Below are 16149 nucleotides of genomic sequence, written 5' to 3' on the forward strand. Positions count from 1 at the left end.
CTGTGAGACAAAAGGAAAAAGTAACGTTACTGTACATCTTTTATTGAATTCAGTTGTTGATCACAAAGTGCTCACGGGGGATGAATCGCTCTGACAGAGGCGCATCCACATGTAATGTGTGTTTATCTTGTTTGGACAAAGACAAGATAAGACAAACGCAGTGGATGATTTGTGTACACACAGGAGCGCTGAAGCGCCAGAAATTGTTCTTCCACCTGTTCGTAGATGGAGACAGTTAGGAGGCGAAGGCTACACCCAAAGTGTGAACAAAAACAAACCGAGCTACACCCAAGAAAGTACACAGCTGAGCTACGCTAGGGCTCGACATAGAACAGAGTCACAGTCTCTCAGGAGAGGGAAGATGTTGTTGGTAGAAGATGCCACTGAAGATCAAGAAGAGACAGAGGACACGTGGATCAACGTCATTTGACCGAGTCCTCTCCAGCCCCAAGTCCATTTAGGATGTGTGTGTGTGCGTTGCAAGCACATCTTGCAGGGTTCCATTGCAGCACACCTTCAAAGTAGTGCCTTGTAAGTTTGCTCCCAGGTCACTTCTACACAGGAATATCAGAAAAATAAGACATCAGCCGCCATAAAAACCAAAGCAAATAGGCTTTATTGTTCTATTAAATATACAAATCCCTTACTTTAGATACCTCAGTCTCTGTGCTACCTGCCTCTGAGTCAGGGTCCTGTAGGATAAAAGTAAAATCCACAGGACAGGATTTAGACCTCTCAGGTAACTGCCAAAGGGATTCTCCTCATCCTCACATGATAGAATACATTAAAATAAAATCCAGTCTACTGTCTCAACTTCTACATACACTCACGTTGGACTGGTCAGTGCCTTGGGCTTGTCTTGCATTTGCTTCAAGGGCGTAATAGACGCTTGAGTTTAAACCAAGAGACTCGCTGTCATGCTGCAAATACAAAACGTTCTGCTTGTTTCAGTTATAGGAGGAAACTGCCTGGGAGGGAGGGGAGAAGATTTCACTTTCTATCAGATAAAAGGCTGTACTGAAGCAAGCATGGATGATCCTGCTCTGTCTATGGATGTCATGGGAATAAACATGGCATTAGTGTGATGCTCTCTGAAGGTCACTGCTCCTGTGTGCTGTAGTGTGGTGCCTAGTTCTCACGTATGCGGCACCCCCTCACAAGAACTGAGACAAATCCACATGCTACATGCTACATACTGTTGATGGCTGTCTGGGCTGCTATTGTTAAACGCTTCTCTCCTGCCACCTTGTGTTCAAACTGATATTCCATTACAACAGAACTTGCATGAGATATGTAGTTCATGTGCATCGCACAGCTTACCTGTACGTGTGTGTCTGTGTATTTGAATTTCATGTTCTTGTAAAATTCTCTTTTTGGTAGCAAATAGAGCAGCACCAAGTCACATACTACAGTAGCCTGGAAAAGAAGCAGAAATACATTAGTATGATTCCACAGACAAGAAGTAATTATTGCAGCATTAGTCAGACATACCACTCCGAATATGCCCACTCCAGAGCCTATGGCTGTCAGTGTGGGGATTATATCAAATTTTCTTGCCTGTGAAGGGAAGAGTGCCAATGATTCAAGATTTCCTATTTTTCAAGTCAGAAGTTTACATAAATAGAATATATATGGCTCACCAGTGACTGCACAATGATATCGATCCTGATCCCAAACACTTTGAGAAGGGTCCTTTTCTGAACTTTGTCCTCCAAATAATGCTTTGCATACCTACAAACAGCCAAGGGAATTATCACGTTTGTCGCATAGAATGCATTTGCCAAAGTGTTTGGTATATATTTACATTTCCCACATGGGGTGTTATGTACACCCCATAAAGCAGAGCCAGAGTAGCTGTTTCCCCCTGTTGCCAGACTTTAGGCGAACCACCTGCTGGCTGCGTACTGTACACACATTAGAATAATATCACTCGCAGCATGAAATAAATAAGCATATTTCTCAAATTTCAAACATAGCTTCAAGCACCAGAGGTAAGACCAAGACAGATTTTGGCAGTGTGAAAGCACCTGAGTGAGGTACATTAAACACCTGAAATTGTAGCCCACTGAAGCTCTGGCTTTGTCTGTCTCAGCAGGGTTTCCATACAGGCCGTGGAAGTGGTACTTTGGTTTACAGTGTGTGACATCCACATCGAAGTTACACGTCCATTCGACCACAATACCAATGGCCCCTCCCTGTCAGGACAGTAATACATGATACAAGTTGGATAAGATAACAAGAGACACAGTACAAAAGACCTCCACCTGAAAATCATCCCTATCCACTCAGTGTGGAGTGAAGATGTTCAGCAGCTCACTTACCACTCGGGCTATTGTTTCAAAATTGAAGCCAGACAGTTTAACTATGTCTCCCAGTCTGAATATGGGACACAGTGGAGCATCCTCTGGATTATGAAGGCATTTTTTGATGTAAGCAGCATCAATGCCCTCCACCAGGTTACTCCTGAAATACAAGTGGTCATTATAAAACACAGTTATACTTTAAATAGTGCTATTTTAGTGTGTTGAGTTTTGTCCAGGAAAATGTAATAACCTCAAATTACATTAGTTTCTTTGCATGTAATCAATGAAGGGCCATTTCTCTGTATGTGCTACTTAGGTTGTCGGCATGATTTCTTCCAAAATCCAGTCCAAAAATATTGTTAACTGACTATCTGAGATTTAAGCACAAAATCCTCCTTTATCCTTCAGTGGATTTAAAAAGTAATCTTTGTAATTAGACAATTAAAAAGTTAACTGTCTTTAAGCATTTGAAGAGAAAGTGTCACAGTCACTTGCTTGTTTTTACTAACAACATGAGTTTAAAGCCCTGGCATGGCAAAACTGTCAACATCTCTCCAGTGAGCGGTACTCCACTGATTTAATGTCACATGTTCAGAAAGTTTGGGGACTTTGAGAGACAAATAAAAAAAAAGAAAGTTACATTCACTGATGACCAGTTATTCAGCTTTGAATAAAGTTGTAACAACATATGCCAAAACCTCTCTTATTTACATTTATTCATTTTCTTAAATCTATTTTTTGCTTTGATCAATTCAGATATGAATGAGGTCCATCACCTTGTGACCCCAAATAAAGGGAAAGTTACAGAATTTTTGATGAACAGTGTGTAGTTCTCTGCAGACATCAACAGAGGGGGGCTGGAAATGAACAGAGGAGAGAAGAGTCTCAAATCCAGTATGCTGAGGAGCATAAATCATCACAAATTATAATTCTCATATAATCCATTTAACGGCACAGAATCATCACAAATCCAATCATCTTATGCATTGCAGCATGAATAATTCAGTGTTTCCACATACTCTGGTATGTTGTGATCATCCTCAACAGGGCACCAAGCCAGCACCTCACAGGTCTTAGTACTATTGACACAGACTCCCGTCATTTGTCCTTGAAATAGAAACATGTCTCATCATTAGAGACAAAACTAAAAACTGGAGCAAGCATTAGGCAAAAGGACAACATGTGTTTCAAGCAGAAGAAAAAGGACAGAGGCTTTAATCATCTTATCTTGAATTAGCATCAAGCGCAGCAAGCAAGATATTAAAATGAAGCAGAGCAAGCATGAGAACGAGCTGTTTCCTTTATCTGGCCCTGATCCGAACATAGAATTTCTTTCCATGTGATTAACTTTGTTGCTATCAGTCTCTCTCATCATGTGCTGCATGAGTTCACAGACAGTTCTCCAGCAGGCGTTTGGTCACCCAGCCTCAGTGTCTGACTCTTCACCGGAGCCCACCAGCTTGTTTAGCTACAGGGGCGCCCCCTTGTTTACTTGTCCACAAGCACAGAGACAGAACGCTTCCTCTGAACAGATACTATCACCTCAAGGTGAATTTGACTGGTCTGAAACAGACAGATCTAAAGCTTTTGCAGACACTGGCCTTATTGAAGTTGATGTGGGTTGCGGAGGACTTCAAAGGCTCAGAATTTAACCCTGGGACAGATGGAGAACAATAAATTTATATAACTGCTCTTTGAACTCGCTGAGGGTTAGGGTTAGGGTGCTGTATATGTTTGGACCTATTAAAAAAAGCTCTTGTCTGCATTGTTATTTGTTTTTAATATCTCTGTGTGCTTATGGTCTGTGTCAGCTCTTATGCACAGGAGTTACCATGACGTGTGTGCCTGTGCTTATACGTGCGAGTGTCTACTTGCTTAAGGCAGGGTTTTACTTGCACGCTTCAATGATCAACAAGCCATAAAATGAACACACACTGTGTGTTTGGCTGCTAAGACGTAGATTGTTGATGCTGGACAACAGCATTGCATGACTTATTGTGTCTAAATGTTTACCTTAGCAGCTACAGGGATGAGTCAGATGTGGTGTATTTTAGTGTGAGTCCATCTTATAGCAGTTCTCAAGAGCCACAGCCCATTCAAATACACAGCTCCAGAAATGTCACTGGCTTTATGGCCTTTAGGTTTAAGAAGGACTCTCAACTCTGGTGAAACAAAGCAAGATAATACAAAGCCAAAGGTGCGAAGTGATGGAATTTGGACATTTGGACGGACGGTTACTCAGTGAGGACTGCTGAGGTCACACACTGTCAGGCCGTCAGGATTTACCATGTCCCGTACGTTTGATACTCCCTCCTTCACAGTCGGCGTCAGAGCTGCAGTTTTGCTTGCCTCGGAGCTGTTATACACAAGAGATTGGGGTCAGAGTGTGTACAGGACTGTTGGAATGTGGATGTGAAGAAACCACTACATTTTAAACCTGAAAACAACATGAAAATGTGAAAATGGAGTTTTGCATCTGGTGTGAAATTTTGCAGAAACTGCTGTTTAAGTCATCGGGAGGGCAGTATGCTTAAAAAGATTTTTTTTTTTTTTCTCCCATTTGACTCTCAAACAATTACCCAATTACACAAACAGTCTTGGAATGAGACACAATTTCCGTGTTGTTTTACTATTTATGGAAGTGTATAAGTTAGAGGCGAAGGAGAAAGCAGAGAGGAAGACGCGATGAGGGAGAAGGAGAGACGAAAAAGGAAAAAGGAGCTTTTTCACTGACCTCTGGACACTTTCCCATCTTCTGACCTTCTGTGATGATGTAGTTTGTCATAACCACAAAAGATGAGTCACCCTGAAGTTTAGGAGTAAATGAGGTAATGTGTTAATTTTTTTTTTTTTTTTTTTTTTGTACATCTCATTTGTCTATGGCATGGAATGATACAGTGAAGGCTGCAGTAGTTTATTGGAGGCAGACTGTCAAGCATTAACCAGGTATATTCCAGTGTAAGCCTGCTGATGTCACCAGCATCTGCAAACCAAATGTTTACATCCCAAAAAATTTTCCAGGCCAGTTTTTAGCCAAAAATGGATAGTTCAACATCTTGGGAAACAGCTTTTTTGCTTTCTTGCAGTTAGATAAGATGATGGATTGCAAGACCTAGCTGAGCATAAAGACTGGAAATGGGGCCACAGCTGCAGGCACCTCTAAAAGCTCACTAATTAACATGTTATAGGTGCGGTTTTGTGTGGTGTTATGAGGTATAAGACCTGTAAGACAGAGCCAGTCTGGTTGTTTCCCCTGGCCTCAGTCTTCATGCTAAGCTAAGCTAACTAAGCTGGCTCTACCTTCGTACTATCAATCTATTGATCTCTTCATGTAACTCTCTGCCAAAAAACACTAATGAACTACTGGTTTATGTCAGATGTTGAATGTTTAATCTGTTCAAAACGTGTAAAAGTATAAAAAACAATAAGCTGGAGTTTACAGGGGGTTATATGTGCTGCACTATTCCTTGTCTGTGAGCAGGGACGTTCTGCATGAAAGGAGTTATAATGTGCTAATTAATGAGGTTTGTGCTGTTATCAGACCAAAAGTAAAGGGAATGTTTCTCATGCATGCGAATTTGACTGCAGTCCATGTTGATTCACCCCAAACAGACAATGTACCAACTGGAGAGAGATTGACTGTAAGCCTGCTGGCAACCACTGCCCATGTCTGTGGTAGTATGTGTGTGTGTGTGTGTGTGTGTGTCTGTGTGCATGCGTGTGTGATAGCTCAGCCACTGACTGAACTCTGAACCCAGCAGAAACTTTCTCTCTCTCTTGTCTCTCATGTCTTTGCATCAATTCCACACCGCCCACAGGCAGATTCTCATCTCATCACACCTTTCCATTGGCTTTGTGTGCAGTTGAACGACTTTGCGCCTTTACGTCACGTGGAGTTCAGCTTTGGTGAACTCTGATCCAAACTTCGCCTCGGCACGCGATGGTTCACAGGCAAATTTGCAAGGATTCGCAATTTGCTCATGTGCTTCTCCAATAGTGAGAATCTGGTGGGCTGATTTTGTTACCTTTGGACGGGGCCAGCAAAACCTTTCTCCAGTCTTTAAGCTAAACTAAGCTAACCAGCTTCTAGCTGTATTTAACACACAGACAGGTATGAGAGTGGTATTTACCTAGCTCCTGCCGAGAAAGCAAAGAAGCGTATTTCCTACAATGTAAACCAATATTTTTAAATCATTCATATATTTTTACAAACTCTCTGACCATAGTTCAGCTCTTTTATGTCCCTGGGGATTTTCTTGATGTAAGGTCGTTATCATTGATAATGCTGAAGACAACAACATGCTTCTTTGGTGCTGCTGACCTCTAAGTTAATAGTCACAGAAGCCATATTCAGAACATGATGAAGGTTCCCTCAAACTAAAGCCTAACTACATGAAAATATCCAAAGTGATCAACTCCATTGGTAGAACAGTCTGGGAAACTCACACAGAGGTGGATTTCAGCTGATCCTTTCAATGCGTGAGACTAAAGGGACTTTTCATCTTGTTGGTTGGGTTTAATCATACTAAACCTCTAGCTCTGAATTACAAAAGGCCCACACCCAGGCCTCAAGGCAAACAAGACAATCTTCACTGTGTCTCTTTGTTTCTTTCCTAAAGATAACAGGACACAGTGATCTGTTAGGTAAACAGAAAAATATATTTGAGTTTTCCTTTTGATGGGTTGTTTGCTCAGTTTTTCATGGGATGCTTGTAACAACTTTTGGAAAGCACCATGGAGACACCACGATGTTGACAAATCCAAAGTACGATTGTGTTGTCTTTGATTAGATCTGGCATAAAATCTAGGCAACACGGATGCTTTAAAAGCATGACTCAACCTTGACCTTTACCCGGATCTGACCGCTGAACAGTTTTCTTCAGGGAGCAAAGCAGTTTAATGTCGCTTCTCTGACTAAGCCTGATGTTTATTCACTCTGACAGTTAGATCCATGGACTGTAGATGTTGACTTCATGACAACTGAGTCCTACCTAGTTTTACCATAATCCTAACAATGGTCAGTGACTCGCGCCAGGTGCAAAACAAATTAACAACCACTTAGGAGTCATGTGATGAGCACATGCTTCTGCATGCGTGGAAGGCTTCAGCCAACCAGTCACCAACCTGCGAAGGGAAGACGTAGTCGGCCACATCCCAGACTCTCTCAGTTCCATTCACATTGGTGTAGCCCACTCCCTTCATTTTACTGAAAACTGAGCTTACTGCTGTGTCTGTGGACTGGTAGCCTTTCTCGTAGATGAACACCCACCTGTAAAGACACAAAAAGCATCCTGTCAGGCCTGTCAGCACCTCAGACTCCCAGTCCGGCCCAGCCAACCATCCAACCAACCCCACAGGCAAGGGCATGTTTAGCAGTGATGTCGTCATTCTGCACAGCGATCCCACATGCCAGCAGCACACCTCACGGGGAAACACGTGAAAGCGATTGTAGTTGTGTAATGTCAGGATGGTGGTTCTCGTCCTTTGACCACCACCAAGACAAATCTGACATATGGAATCTCAATTTGCAGACATTTACTAATATTTATTTCAAGCTTGCCAGTTTCAAAATATGTCACATGTCTGTTCAGGAAGTGAGAGTGGGTCATGTAGACAGTACGTAATCTGCTTTATCACAGTTGTAGTTTAGTAGAGATGTAGTGCTTATTAGCAAGGGTTAGGGTTAGGGTTATTAAGCTCATTAAGCTTTTCCATCTCTTAGCACAGATCCACAGATAGTATTTTCTAATCTGAGCGTCACACGAAAACGTCAGCTCGCATGTTTATCAGTACAAAACAGATGCAATCTATCATCCTCCAGATATACTGATAGTGATAATCTGTGGTTCAATGTAACTAAGTTAATTACTGTAATTACGTGCAATTTTAAGATACATGTACTTTACTTGAGAATATCTAGCCTGTACTTCTACCATGCTACATTTCAGAGCGAAATATTATATGTTTTCATGCCACTATATTTATTTTAAATAAAGTTACTTTTCAGATTAAGATTTTATACCTTAGAAGGAAAAATATGATACACTTAAAGACATCACGTTACTGGAGATTAAATCAGTCTTTCCCAACATGTCTGGCTTGTTGCCAGTGGGGCTCCTTGTCACATTGCAGATGTCCATGAGTTGGTAGCCGCTCCACCAAAGACACATTTCCCCTTTAAACCTCACATATGGTTTCATTTAGATAGCTGTTCCAATGCAGCAGAACTTTGTTCCGTTTCCTTTCTCATAATTATCTCATGACCTCTCAGATTTATCTGGTGACTTTGGAAGGTCCTGATCCCATAGGCTGGGTTGGGTTGGGTTGAAACTTTTACTTGTAACTGAGTATTTTGACATTGTTTTATTGGTGTTGTTGCTTAAGCAAAGGTTCAGTGTACTTCTTGCATCACTGGTAATAATCTATAAGACTGATGAAAAACTGCGCTTATGTTGAGTTGACTATATTAAGAATAAGTACCAGAGCACTTTATCACATAAAATGATTCCCATCAAGCAAAACCTAGATTCACCATCAGGCCTCTATCTCTGTGTCTGGCCAGGAGGTATGAGTAACAGCTGCTGTGTACTGGGAAGATACTGTATGTAGACACACACACACACCCGCTCATGCAGAGCTATTTTATATAGGGTATGAAAAGCAATTACCCCCTGGCAGACAGCCTGCAGGACAGCATGTATTGCAGCACACATTCATTTGTCTGTGGACAATGAAAACACCTCAAAGCAACAGAGGAATAGAAACATGTTCCGCAGCGCCAACTGAAATAAAGTATGCACAACGAGCTAACAGCCACAACTTCTATCACTTAGGCGAATCAATTTATGCAAGTTGGAGCTTACATTCAAGGCGAAGTGGAGAGAAAATAGAGCACATTAATGGCATAAAGAAACCATGAGCGTGAAATAATGGAAGATTCTTCCAAAACAGCAGTCTAAGTGAGATCCGTATCTGCTCCGACAGAAGGAGGCAGGGAGGCGTAGAGGAGGCTGCTTGATGTGTGAGGGCTTTTCTTCCTCTCTGCCATACTGTGGCTCTGAGATTACTGCTCGTTTCGTGAAGACAATTGAGAATGGGAAAAAAAAAAAAAATCAACCTTCAATGAATCACTGTGAAAAGAAAACAATGAATTGGCATTTTTGTCATCTTAAAGGTGACAAGATGGGAATGAATTAAAAGAATAGAAACTCTGGTTTGCCACTGTGGTCTGCTGTTCTCGATTAAACTAGGCTTTGCTTTTGACTTTGTTAAGAGAAATATTTTCAAACCTGTCACATGGGATTTTTTTTATTTATTTATTTTTTGAAAGAGAGATTTATGCAGAGGCCCATCTTGTGCATGTGCTCCCAAACAGTAGCTGTCCAAGGACCCCTATATGAGAATAAAGTTGTCAGGTGAGGTCATGAAAGCACAGAAACACATCCGTAAAATAAGTTTACCAATAACTATAGTACATTTCTATTTTCTGATCTTAAGTACAAAAATCCAAAAGTACAATAGCAGCAGTATTTGTGGCAAGTCTAGGGTTAAGACTAAATCTAATATTCCTGACAAGACAACCAGCGGTTCACCGGTTCACTGCTGCTGCCTGAGAGACACACGCTGACTTCTGTTCTGACCTGTAAGCCTGCTGCTTGAATCCTGAAGAGTAGAATCTGGACAGCTTTATAATCACATCTCCTTCCATGCCCATCACTGACCTTAATGTGGCCTGATGGCTGCAAAAGGCAGGTGACAGGACGGAGCTCTGTCATACACTGCCTGCTTTAATAGAGCAAAGCTTTGATGGACAAAGCTTTGCATGAGAGCACCATACAAACTATATTTCATAGCTAGCTCAACATGTTTGTCAAAGGCTTGAAATGAAAGAAATCATCATCCATTTATTGTGGTCTGACTCGAAAGACCGTCAAGATTAAGGCCCCATTATGAGCCCAAGATATGGACCACAAAGAGAAACCAACTGTGGGCCATTTCCAATCAGTTTAAATCAGCATGCTGGCCATCTTTTTTTGAAAAATAACCTTGCCATTAGCAGTAGAAGATTTTCTTAAAACTGTCTTTCTCTATCACATTTTTGGCCACCATCAACGTCACCAGCAGAAGGTAACATGTCTCTGCTCTGTTTGGCAGAGAATTGGGCAGCAGTTGATTGTTATCCGTGTTAGCATATGCCTCAGCGTGTTCATCTCACACATCTCCTCAGGTTCTGCTGCTCAGAGGTGCAGACACATGCACACACGCACGAACACACGCACGTACACACACACGCACACGCACGCACACACACACACACGCGCACACACACACACACACACACACACACACACACGCACACGCACACACACACACGCACACACAACCACAAACAGTTCATGAGTATTTTCAAACTAACAGAAGTGGAAACCTGCATGAAGTGAGATTCAAGTGAATTTCCAGGGAATGACTCCAACATGTCAAAGCAGGTGTGTGGTGATAGTATGCGTAAGTTGACAAGCATGCTGTGTTTCCTTGTCTCAACTTGAGAGGGGCAGATAATAAAAGTTATCTGTTCTGCCACCACGCAATCAGACATTACTCTGTTTTGTTTGCTCGGTCAACATTGCCTGGCAAGACATATCTCTGACCCCTGGTAGCACCCTCCAGAAGTCAAATAAGATGCACTCTTTTGTAAAAATCATGTTTTTCTGACAGTCTAATCAGTACATGATGCGTTTTTTATTATGACGTCTGGCTTATGTCCCTCTAGTTGTTGGAATTTGCAGGGTCACTCTGACAGGTCGTTCTGCCGCAGACTGTGTCACTACAAGAAAGTTGAAACATCCAAGACAAAGCAAACCCTCTCTGCACTCAGGTCTACCTGTTGCCCCTTAGAACAGCTAATATATATATATAAATTAATTAAAAAAAAAAAAAAAAAAAGGATGTGTAGGTCTTACCCAATGATGTAGGCCAGGACCCCCAGCTGGATCAGACGGCACACGACACCCACCCTCCGGTTCCTCACCAGCACTTGGCGCGGGGTTTCATACTCAAAGAAAAAGTCGGCGAGGGCGTTGGTGATTTGGCTCTTCATCGTCTCTCATCAGCTGACCCACAGACAGGAGGGTCTCTCTCTTCACCCCACTTGCATATAAACACTGGGGCTCCACCTCTCCTCCTGTTCACCCCTGGATCCTTCTTCACTAGTGGCAAAGGTCCTCTGCCTCTTCTCGGAAGTAATGTCTGATGCGCTTGAAAGAAGTCCTGAAGTGTAGGACTTCCTCCCTCCCCACACTGCTCTCTCTCTCTCTCTCTCTCTCTCTCTCTCTCTCTCTCTCTCTCTCTCTCTCCCGACAGGTCACTCTCCCATTCTCCTTGCAGTCATTCCCATTTGGCTTGTATGTCCTGGCTTGTCATTACATCTTCTTCTTGTTATTTCTTGTTATTTACAGCACACACATTTAGACAACAGACAGTTTTCACTCTTGACTTGAATACCAGTTGAAATAACTCAACAGCTGCCACACACGCGCTGGACCTCCTCCTCCCTGTGTTTGCCATCAAACCTTATCGTTTCCACTGACGCTCTCTTCCTGCATGCTTAGCAGAGACAGAGACTGCATAAGCTCAACACAAACACACGGTGTGTATGCTGCAGTTCAGCTTGTTTGCCTGCTCTCGTCTTCATTTGCAGACATTAAGCCTTCTTATGTTTTATCGGCATTTTGTGCGGGGGCACAGAGAAACATTTTGGGTTCCTCACCCCACAATTCACTCTCCCCCTCTCCTTTCATTTATTGAGAGGTGCTTTGCATTTCTAATCTTCATTCATGGAGGAAAGAAAGTGGCAGACACAACATTATAAGAAAAGTGAATCCTTCCATTTCGGTGTGAATATGTTGAAATATTAAGAATATTATATAAAAGGTTTTCCATCTGAAAAATGCTTTTCTCACTTGTGTGCAGTGTTTTCTAATCTCCAGAGATTAGTTGAGGGAACATCTTATTTTCCAATCATGTTTAAAATCCAAATCTAAATCTGGTTAAAGCCTATTCCAAAAGATATATATATATATATATCTACACTGGAAATCACCACAAAGTGGCCAATGCCTCGAATTTGGTAGGATTGCAAGGATTTGACAGGATTGTAAGGATTTTTGCAAGGATTGCAAAAAAAGAGGCTATATGACAATCTAAATAATAACCCAAAGTGCTTTAGTAGACACAATGTACTGTGTGCCAGTCGGCAGGAATTAGGTATTTTTAAAGGGACACTGGGAGATAGTTGACATTGTACACAGTTAGTTCCTTTTCTCTGTATTGGACACTGATATTTAATGTTACCACCACAAATAAAATTCAACTGACTTCATTTGTATTAAACATCCGGGCAGAAATCTCAGAGACAAATATCTCAAAACCTGAACAAATAGATTCAAAACTATCTGGATAGATGCCACCAGAGGTATCATTTGGGTGTATCAACCATTTAAATAAACAAGGAGCAGCGTGAGAGCGTGACAAGGAGTCTGTGTTGGCAACTCGGCTCATCATGACAATGCTGACATGCTGATGTTTAACAAGTATAATGTTTCCTCTGCTCACATCATAGTTTACTGTGTTAGCATGCTAACATTTGTTAATTAGCACTAAACACGAAGCATAGCCGAGGCGGAGGTATTTGGTTGTAAATCAAAGTTATGTTGTTCGACCTGCAGGTGGTGATAGAGGAAAAACTCAAGGGATCAAAAAATCTTTACCTTAAACACAGACATTAGACATTTTAAGACAGGATGTCAAAAGATGCTGAGCATGCAGAGCTGCCGTGAGTAGCTTCATCGTTCCAGACAAGCTAATGCTGAAGCTCACCTTAGCTTACCTTGGCAGTGTACTGCACGGCAATTATGAAGTGAGATAACAAGATAAGGCAATGGATGAGTTCACATTATTGCACATCGGGAACATTGATATATACATTGATGTGCACATGAGTGAATTTCTCAGTTTGGATGTGTGTTTTCTTCTGAGAGCAGCGTTGATGATAAAGTCTGACAGCAGCAGGAAGGAAGGACCTGCAGTATCTCTCCTTCACACACTGTGGGTGAAGCAACCCCAGTCAGTCACTGAAGGAGCTGCTCAGTGCTGTCAGAGTGTCCTGCATGGGATGGGACATGTTCTCCATCATAGCTTAGCCATTATCCTCCTTTCTCCCACCACCTCCACTGGGTCGAGGGGGACCTTCTTCGCCAGTCTGTGAAATCTCTTTCTGTCAACAGTTGAGATGCTGCTGCCGCAGCAGACCACATCATAGAAGATGGCTGGTGCCACCACAGAGTCAGTAAAGGTCCTCAGGAGTGCCCCCCGCACTCCAGAAGACCTGATTCTCCTCAGCAGATACAGTCTGCTCTGGCCTTTCTTATATACTGCATTTGTATTGTCGGTCCAGTCCAGTTTATCATTCAGGTGAACACCCAGGCGCTTGTAAGAATCCACCATCTCGATGTCTGTTACCCGAATGTTCACTGGTGTTGGAAGAGAGTGTTTGCAGCTATAGAAGTCAACCACAAACTCTTTGGTTTTGGTTCCCACGGCACCAGTACACACATCCCTGTGACAGTTCCCTTTTCTCGTCCCCATCTGTGATGACGCCAATGACTGCAGAGTCATCAGAGAACTCTTGCAGGTGGTAGAGATTAGCTGAATATACACCCAAGTTGTCTATGTGGTGTAGCATCAAACTGACAGTTTGGAATATGGAGTGGTTCATTATTACATCTGAACACTGTCTTTGTTCATGCACAGCAACATCTAAACACAGACAAGCCAGTCAAGGCATGAGCTCTCACAAAGAAATACCAAGAATCTGACTTCCTGAAAGGAGAAACTGAACACAATGTATGTTGCGTCATCCTGTTGTGACTGACCCAAAAATATGTACATCACATTACTACACTCATTCCTCTGGAATCAAACCATTTCTGCTGCATGTGAACACAAGTCACACAGCTATAGTTACATAATTTCCTGTGTATTGCTAAATATCCTGTCTCATGAAGAACATGTTTGAACTGTTTCCTTACATTTGACAAATCCAATCTAGACAGCCTCTCAAAATGATGTTTGTCTTGAAAAGTCATGCCACAGTTGTATGATGCTGTGTGGGCATGTGCTGCACTGCCTGGACAACTATAGAGGCAAAGTTTCTATGGAGCTATCTGAGGACACTTTCTTCCTTTCTTTCTATGATTGTTTTTGCTTAACACTTGGCTGGCTGTAACAACTTAATTTCCCAGGCGTGGTCAATAGTCTTATCTTATCTTATCTTATCTTATCTTATTTTCCTCCTGCTTGCAGATGTAAATGCTGTTGCTTAAAATCAGAGCCGTTGACACACTGACCAGGGGGAGGAGAGGGTGATAATAATAGGTCTAATTGCTGTTAATTAAAGCAGAACATGAGAACATTGTGAGTTTATTTATTTGTGTATTTATTTATTTTTCTGTAGGACTGAAGAACCTAAAATATTTAGGGCTGCAGCTAATCCACAGCTTTAAATATTTTAACATGAGCCATTAATTTCCAGCATATTACATTCTCGAGGCTTGAAATATTCTCACTTGGTATACTGAAATATTCTCATATCTCTGTGAAGTCTCTTGCCTTTGGTAATACAGAAACCTTGAATAATGTGCTGGTTTTCCAGTTCTAAATAGCATTTCCTGAAGACATTGAAGTCGTATTGGTTATTTGTTGTGTGTTGTCAAAAATGGATATCTCATTGAAGTGGATATCTTATATTTACTATGATTAGTAGTAAGGCTACCGAATAATCTAAAATTGTAGTTTAACTATTTTTGAGGAAATCGTGTAGTGATAATATGATCATAACGCATCATGTATCATGTTTACAGATTTCTACGGTCTCTTCCAGGCAGATTAGAGTTGTCTGGCATGCCTAGCAGTAGGCTAAATTCAGCATCAAAAGGCTTATCAGAGTCAGAAATGTGTCTAATATATGACCATATTAGACACACAGACAATCTGCAACTGCCCCCATAAGCTGATTTACAGTCCATCTGATTGTGAAGTAAAGACAACATGTTGCCCTCTGGTGGTTGCCTCAAAGACAAACACAGCTGTGACCTTTCCTTTGTTGGGGCCCAAAAGTTATGGAAGCTCTAAATTACCTATACAAAAACAAATCCAGCACATAAATAAAGTGACATAAAATACACATTGTGATGTGTTTTGTTTTTATTTTTGCATTTATCAAGATGTAAGTAAATGAATAACATTTATTATAAGGACAATTATTTCAATTTGTTTTTAAAAACTGTGATCGAATTTTGCATTGCACAGGAATGGATAGTGCTGTTAGAAGTTGTACAAACATGCTTCAAGGGATCTTCTTGTCAGAATTCTCGGTAAGTGCTGACAGCTAATTAGTGTTAATTAGTCTGCATTAACTTAAAAATAAACACTGACTGGTTAAATGGAACAGGCTGAGGTAATGCTAATAGCCTCGATGTCTGCAAAGTCTACTGACAGTCAACTGTCACTGTTGCTTTTGTTCTAACAACACAACAAAGTGCTAAATTTCAGAAAATTACCAGAAGACAAGACCTGATGTGCTGACACTAATTAGCTGTCAACACTTACCCTGATGAGCCCTCAAAGGCAGTTTGTTGCAGCACACTCCATCCCTTAAAAGCGCACATAGTCAGTCACAAATGGAGCTAGACGCACAGTAATTACTAGTGTCCCTGCAGCTGATAGCACACACAGGAAACAATTGTAATGTGAAAGGCTGTCTGCCATCATCAGTTTGTGTCAGTGCAGA

General features: G+C 41.6%; 1 protein-coding gene across 6 annotated transcripts; it reads right to left on the bottom strand.

The window, feature by feature from the left end:
* Window positions 1-26: 26 nt before the first annotated feature.
* Window positions 27-11559, bottom strand: p2rx1 (purinergic receptor P2X, ligand-gated ion channel, 1). Of its 6 annotated transcripts, none has more exons than XM_076750861.1 (14): window positions 11264-11559; window positions 7428-7572; window positions 5038-5109; window positions 4602-4659; window positions 3323-3410; window positions 3080-3160; window positions 2322-2463; window positions 2050-2195; window positions 1641-1731; window positions 1492-1557; window positions 1321-1416; window positions 831-920; window positions 648-692; window positions 27-554 (listed from the first exon to the last, which is right to left on the bottom strand). In XM_076750861.1, exons 1-14 carry the CDS (start codon window positions 11398-11400, stop codon window positions 549-551), a joined length of 1263 nt encoding a protein of 420 aa, XP_076606976.1. In that variant the 5' UTR covers window positions 11401-11559; the 3' UTR covers window positions 27-548. The 6 variants fall into 6 exon arrangements, with proteins under 6 accessions (XP_076606976.1, XP_076606975.1, XP_076606974.1 ...); XM_076750860.1 differs by having other exon boundaries at window positions 657-692; window positions 4590-4659; XM_076750859.1 differs by having other exon boundaries at window positions 4590-4659.
* Between the last annotated feature and the right edge of the window lie 4590 nt (window positions 11560-16149).

This window comes from Chaetodon auriga, chromosome 15 (assembly GCF_051107435.1).
Source record: "Chaetodon auriga isolate fChaAug3 chromosome 15, fChaAug3.hap1, whole genome shotgun sequence".
Classification (NCBI taxonomy): domain Eukaryota; kingdom Metazoa; phylum Chordata; class Actinopteri; order Chaetodontiformes; family Chaetodontidae; genus Chaetodon; species Chaetodon auriga.

Coding starts and splice junctions, on each gene's coding strand:
- p2rx1 (XM_076750859.1), bottom strand. CDS start 11,400: ATGAAGAGCCAAATCACCAACGCCCTCGCCGACTTTTTCTTTGAGTAT. Junction 5,110..7,427: donor ACTACGTCTTCCCTTCGCAG/GTTGGTGACTGG, acceptor CCTAAACTTCAG/GGTGACTCATCTTTTGTGGT. Junction 3,161..3,322: donor GATGATCACAACATACCAGA/GTATGTGGAAAC, acceptor GTTCATTTCCAG/CCCCCCTCTGTTGATGTCTG.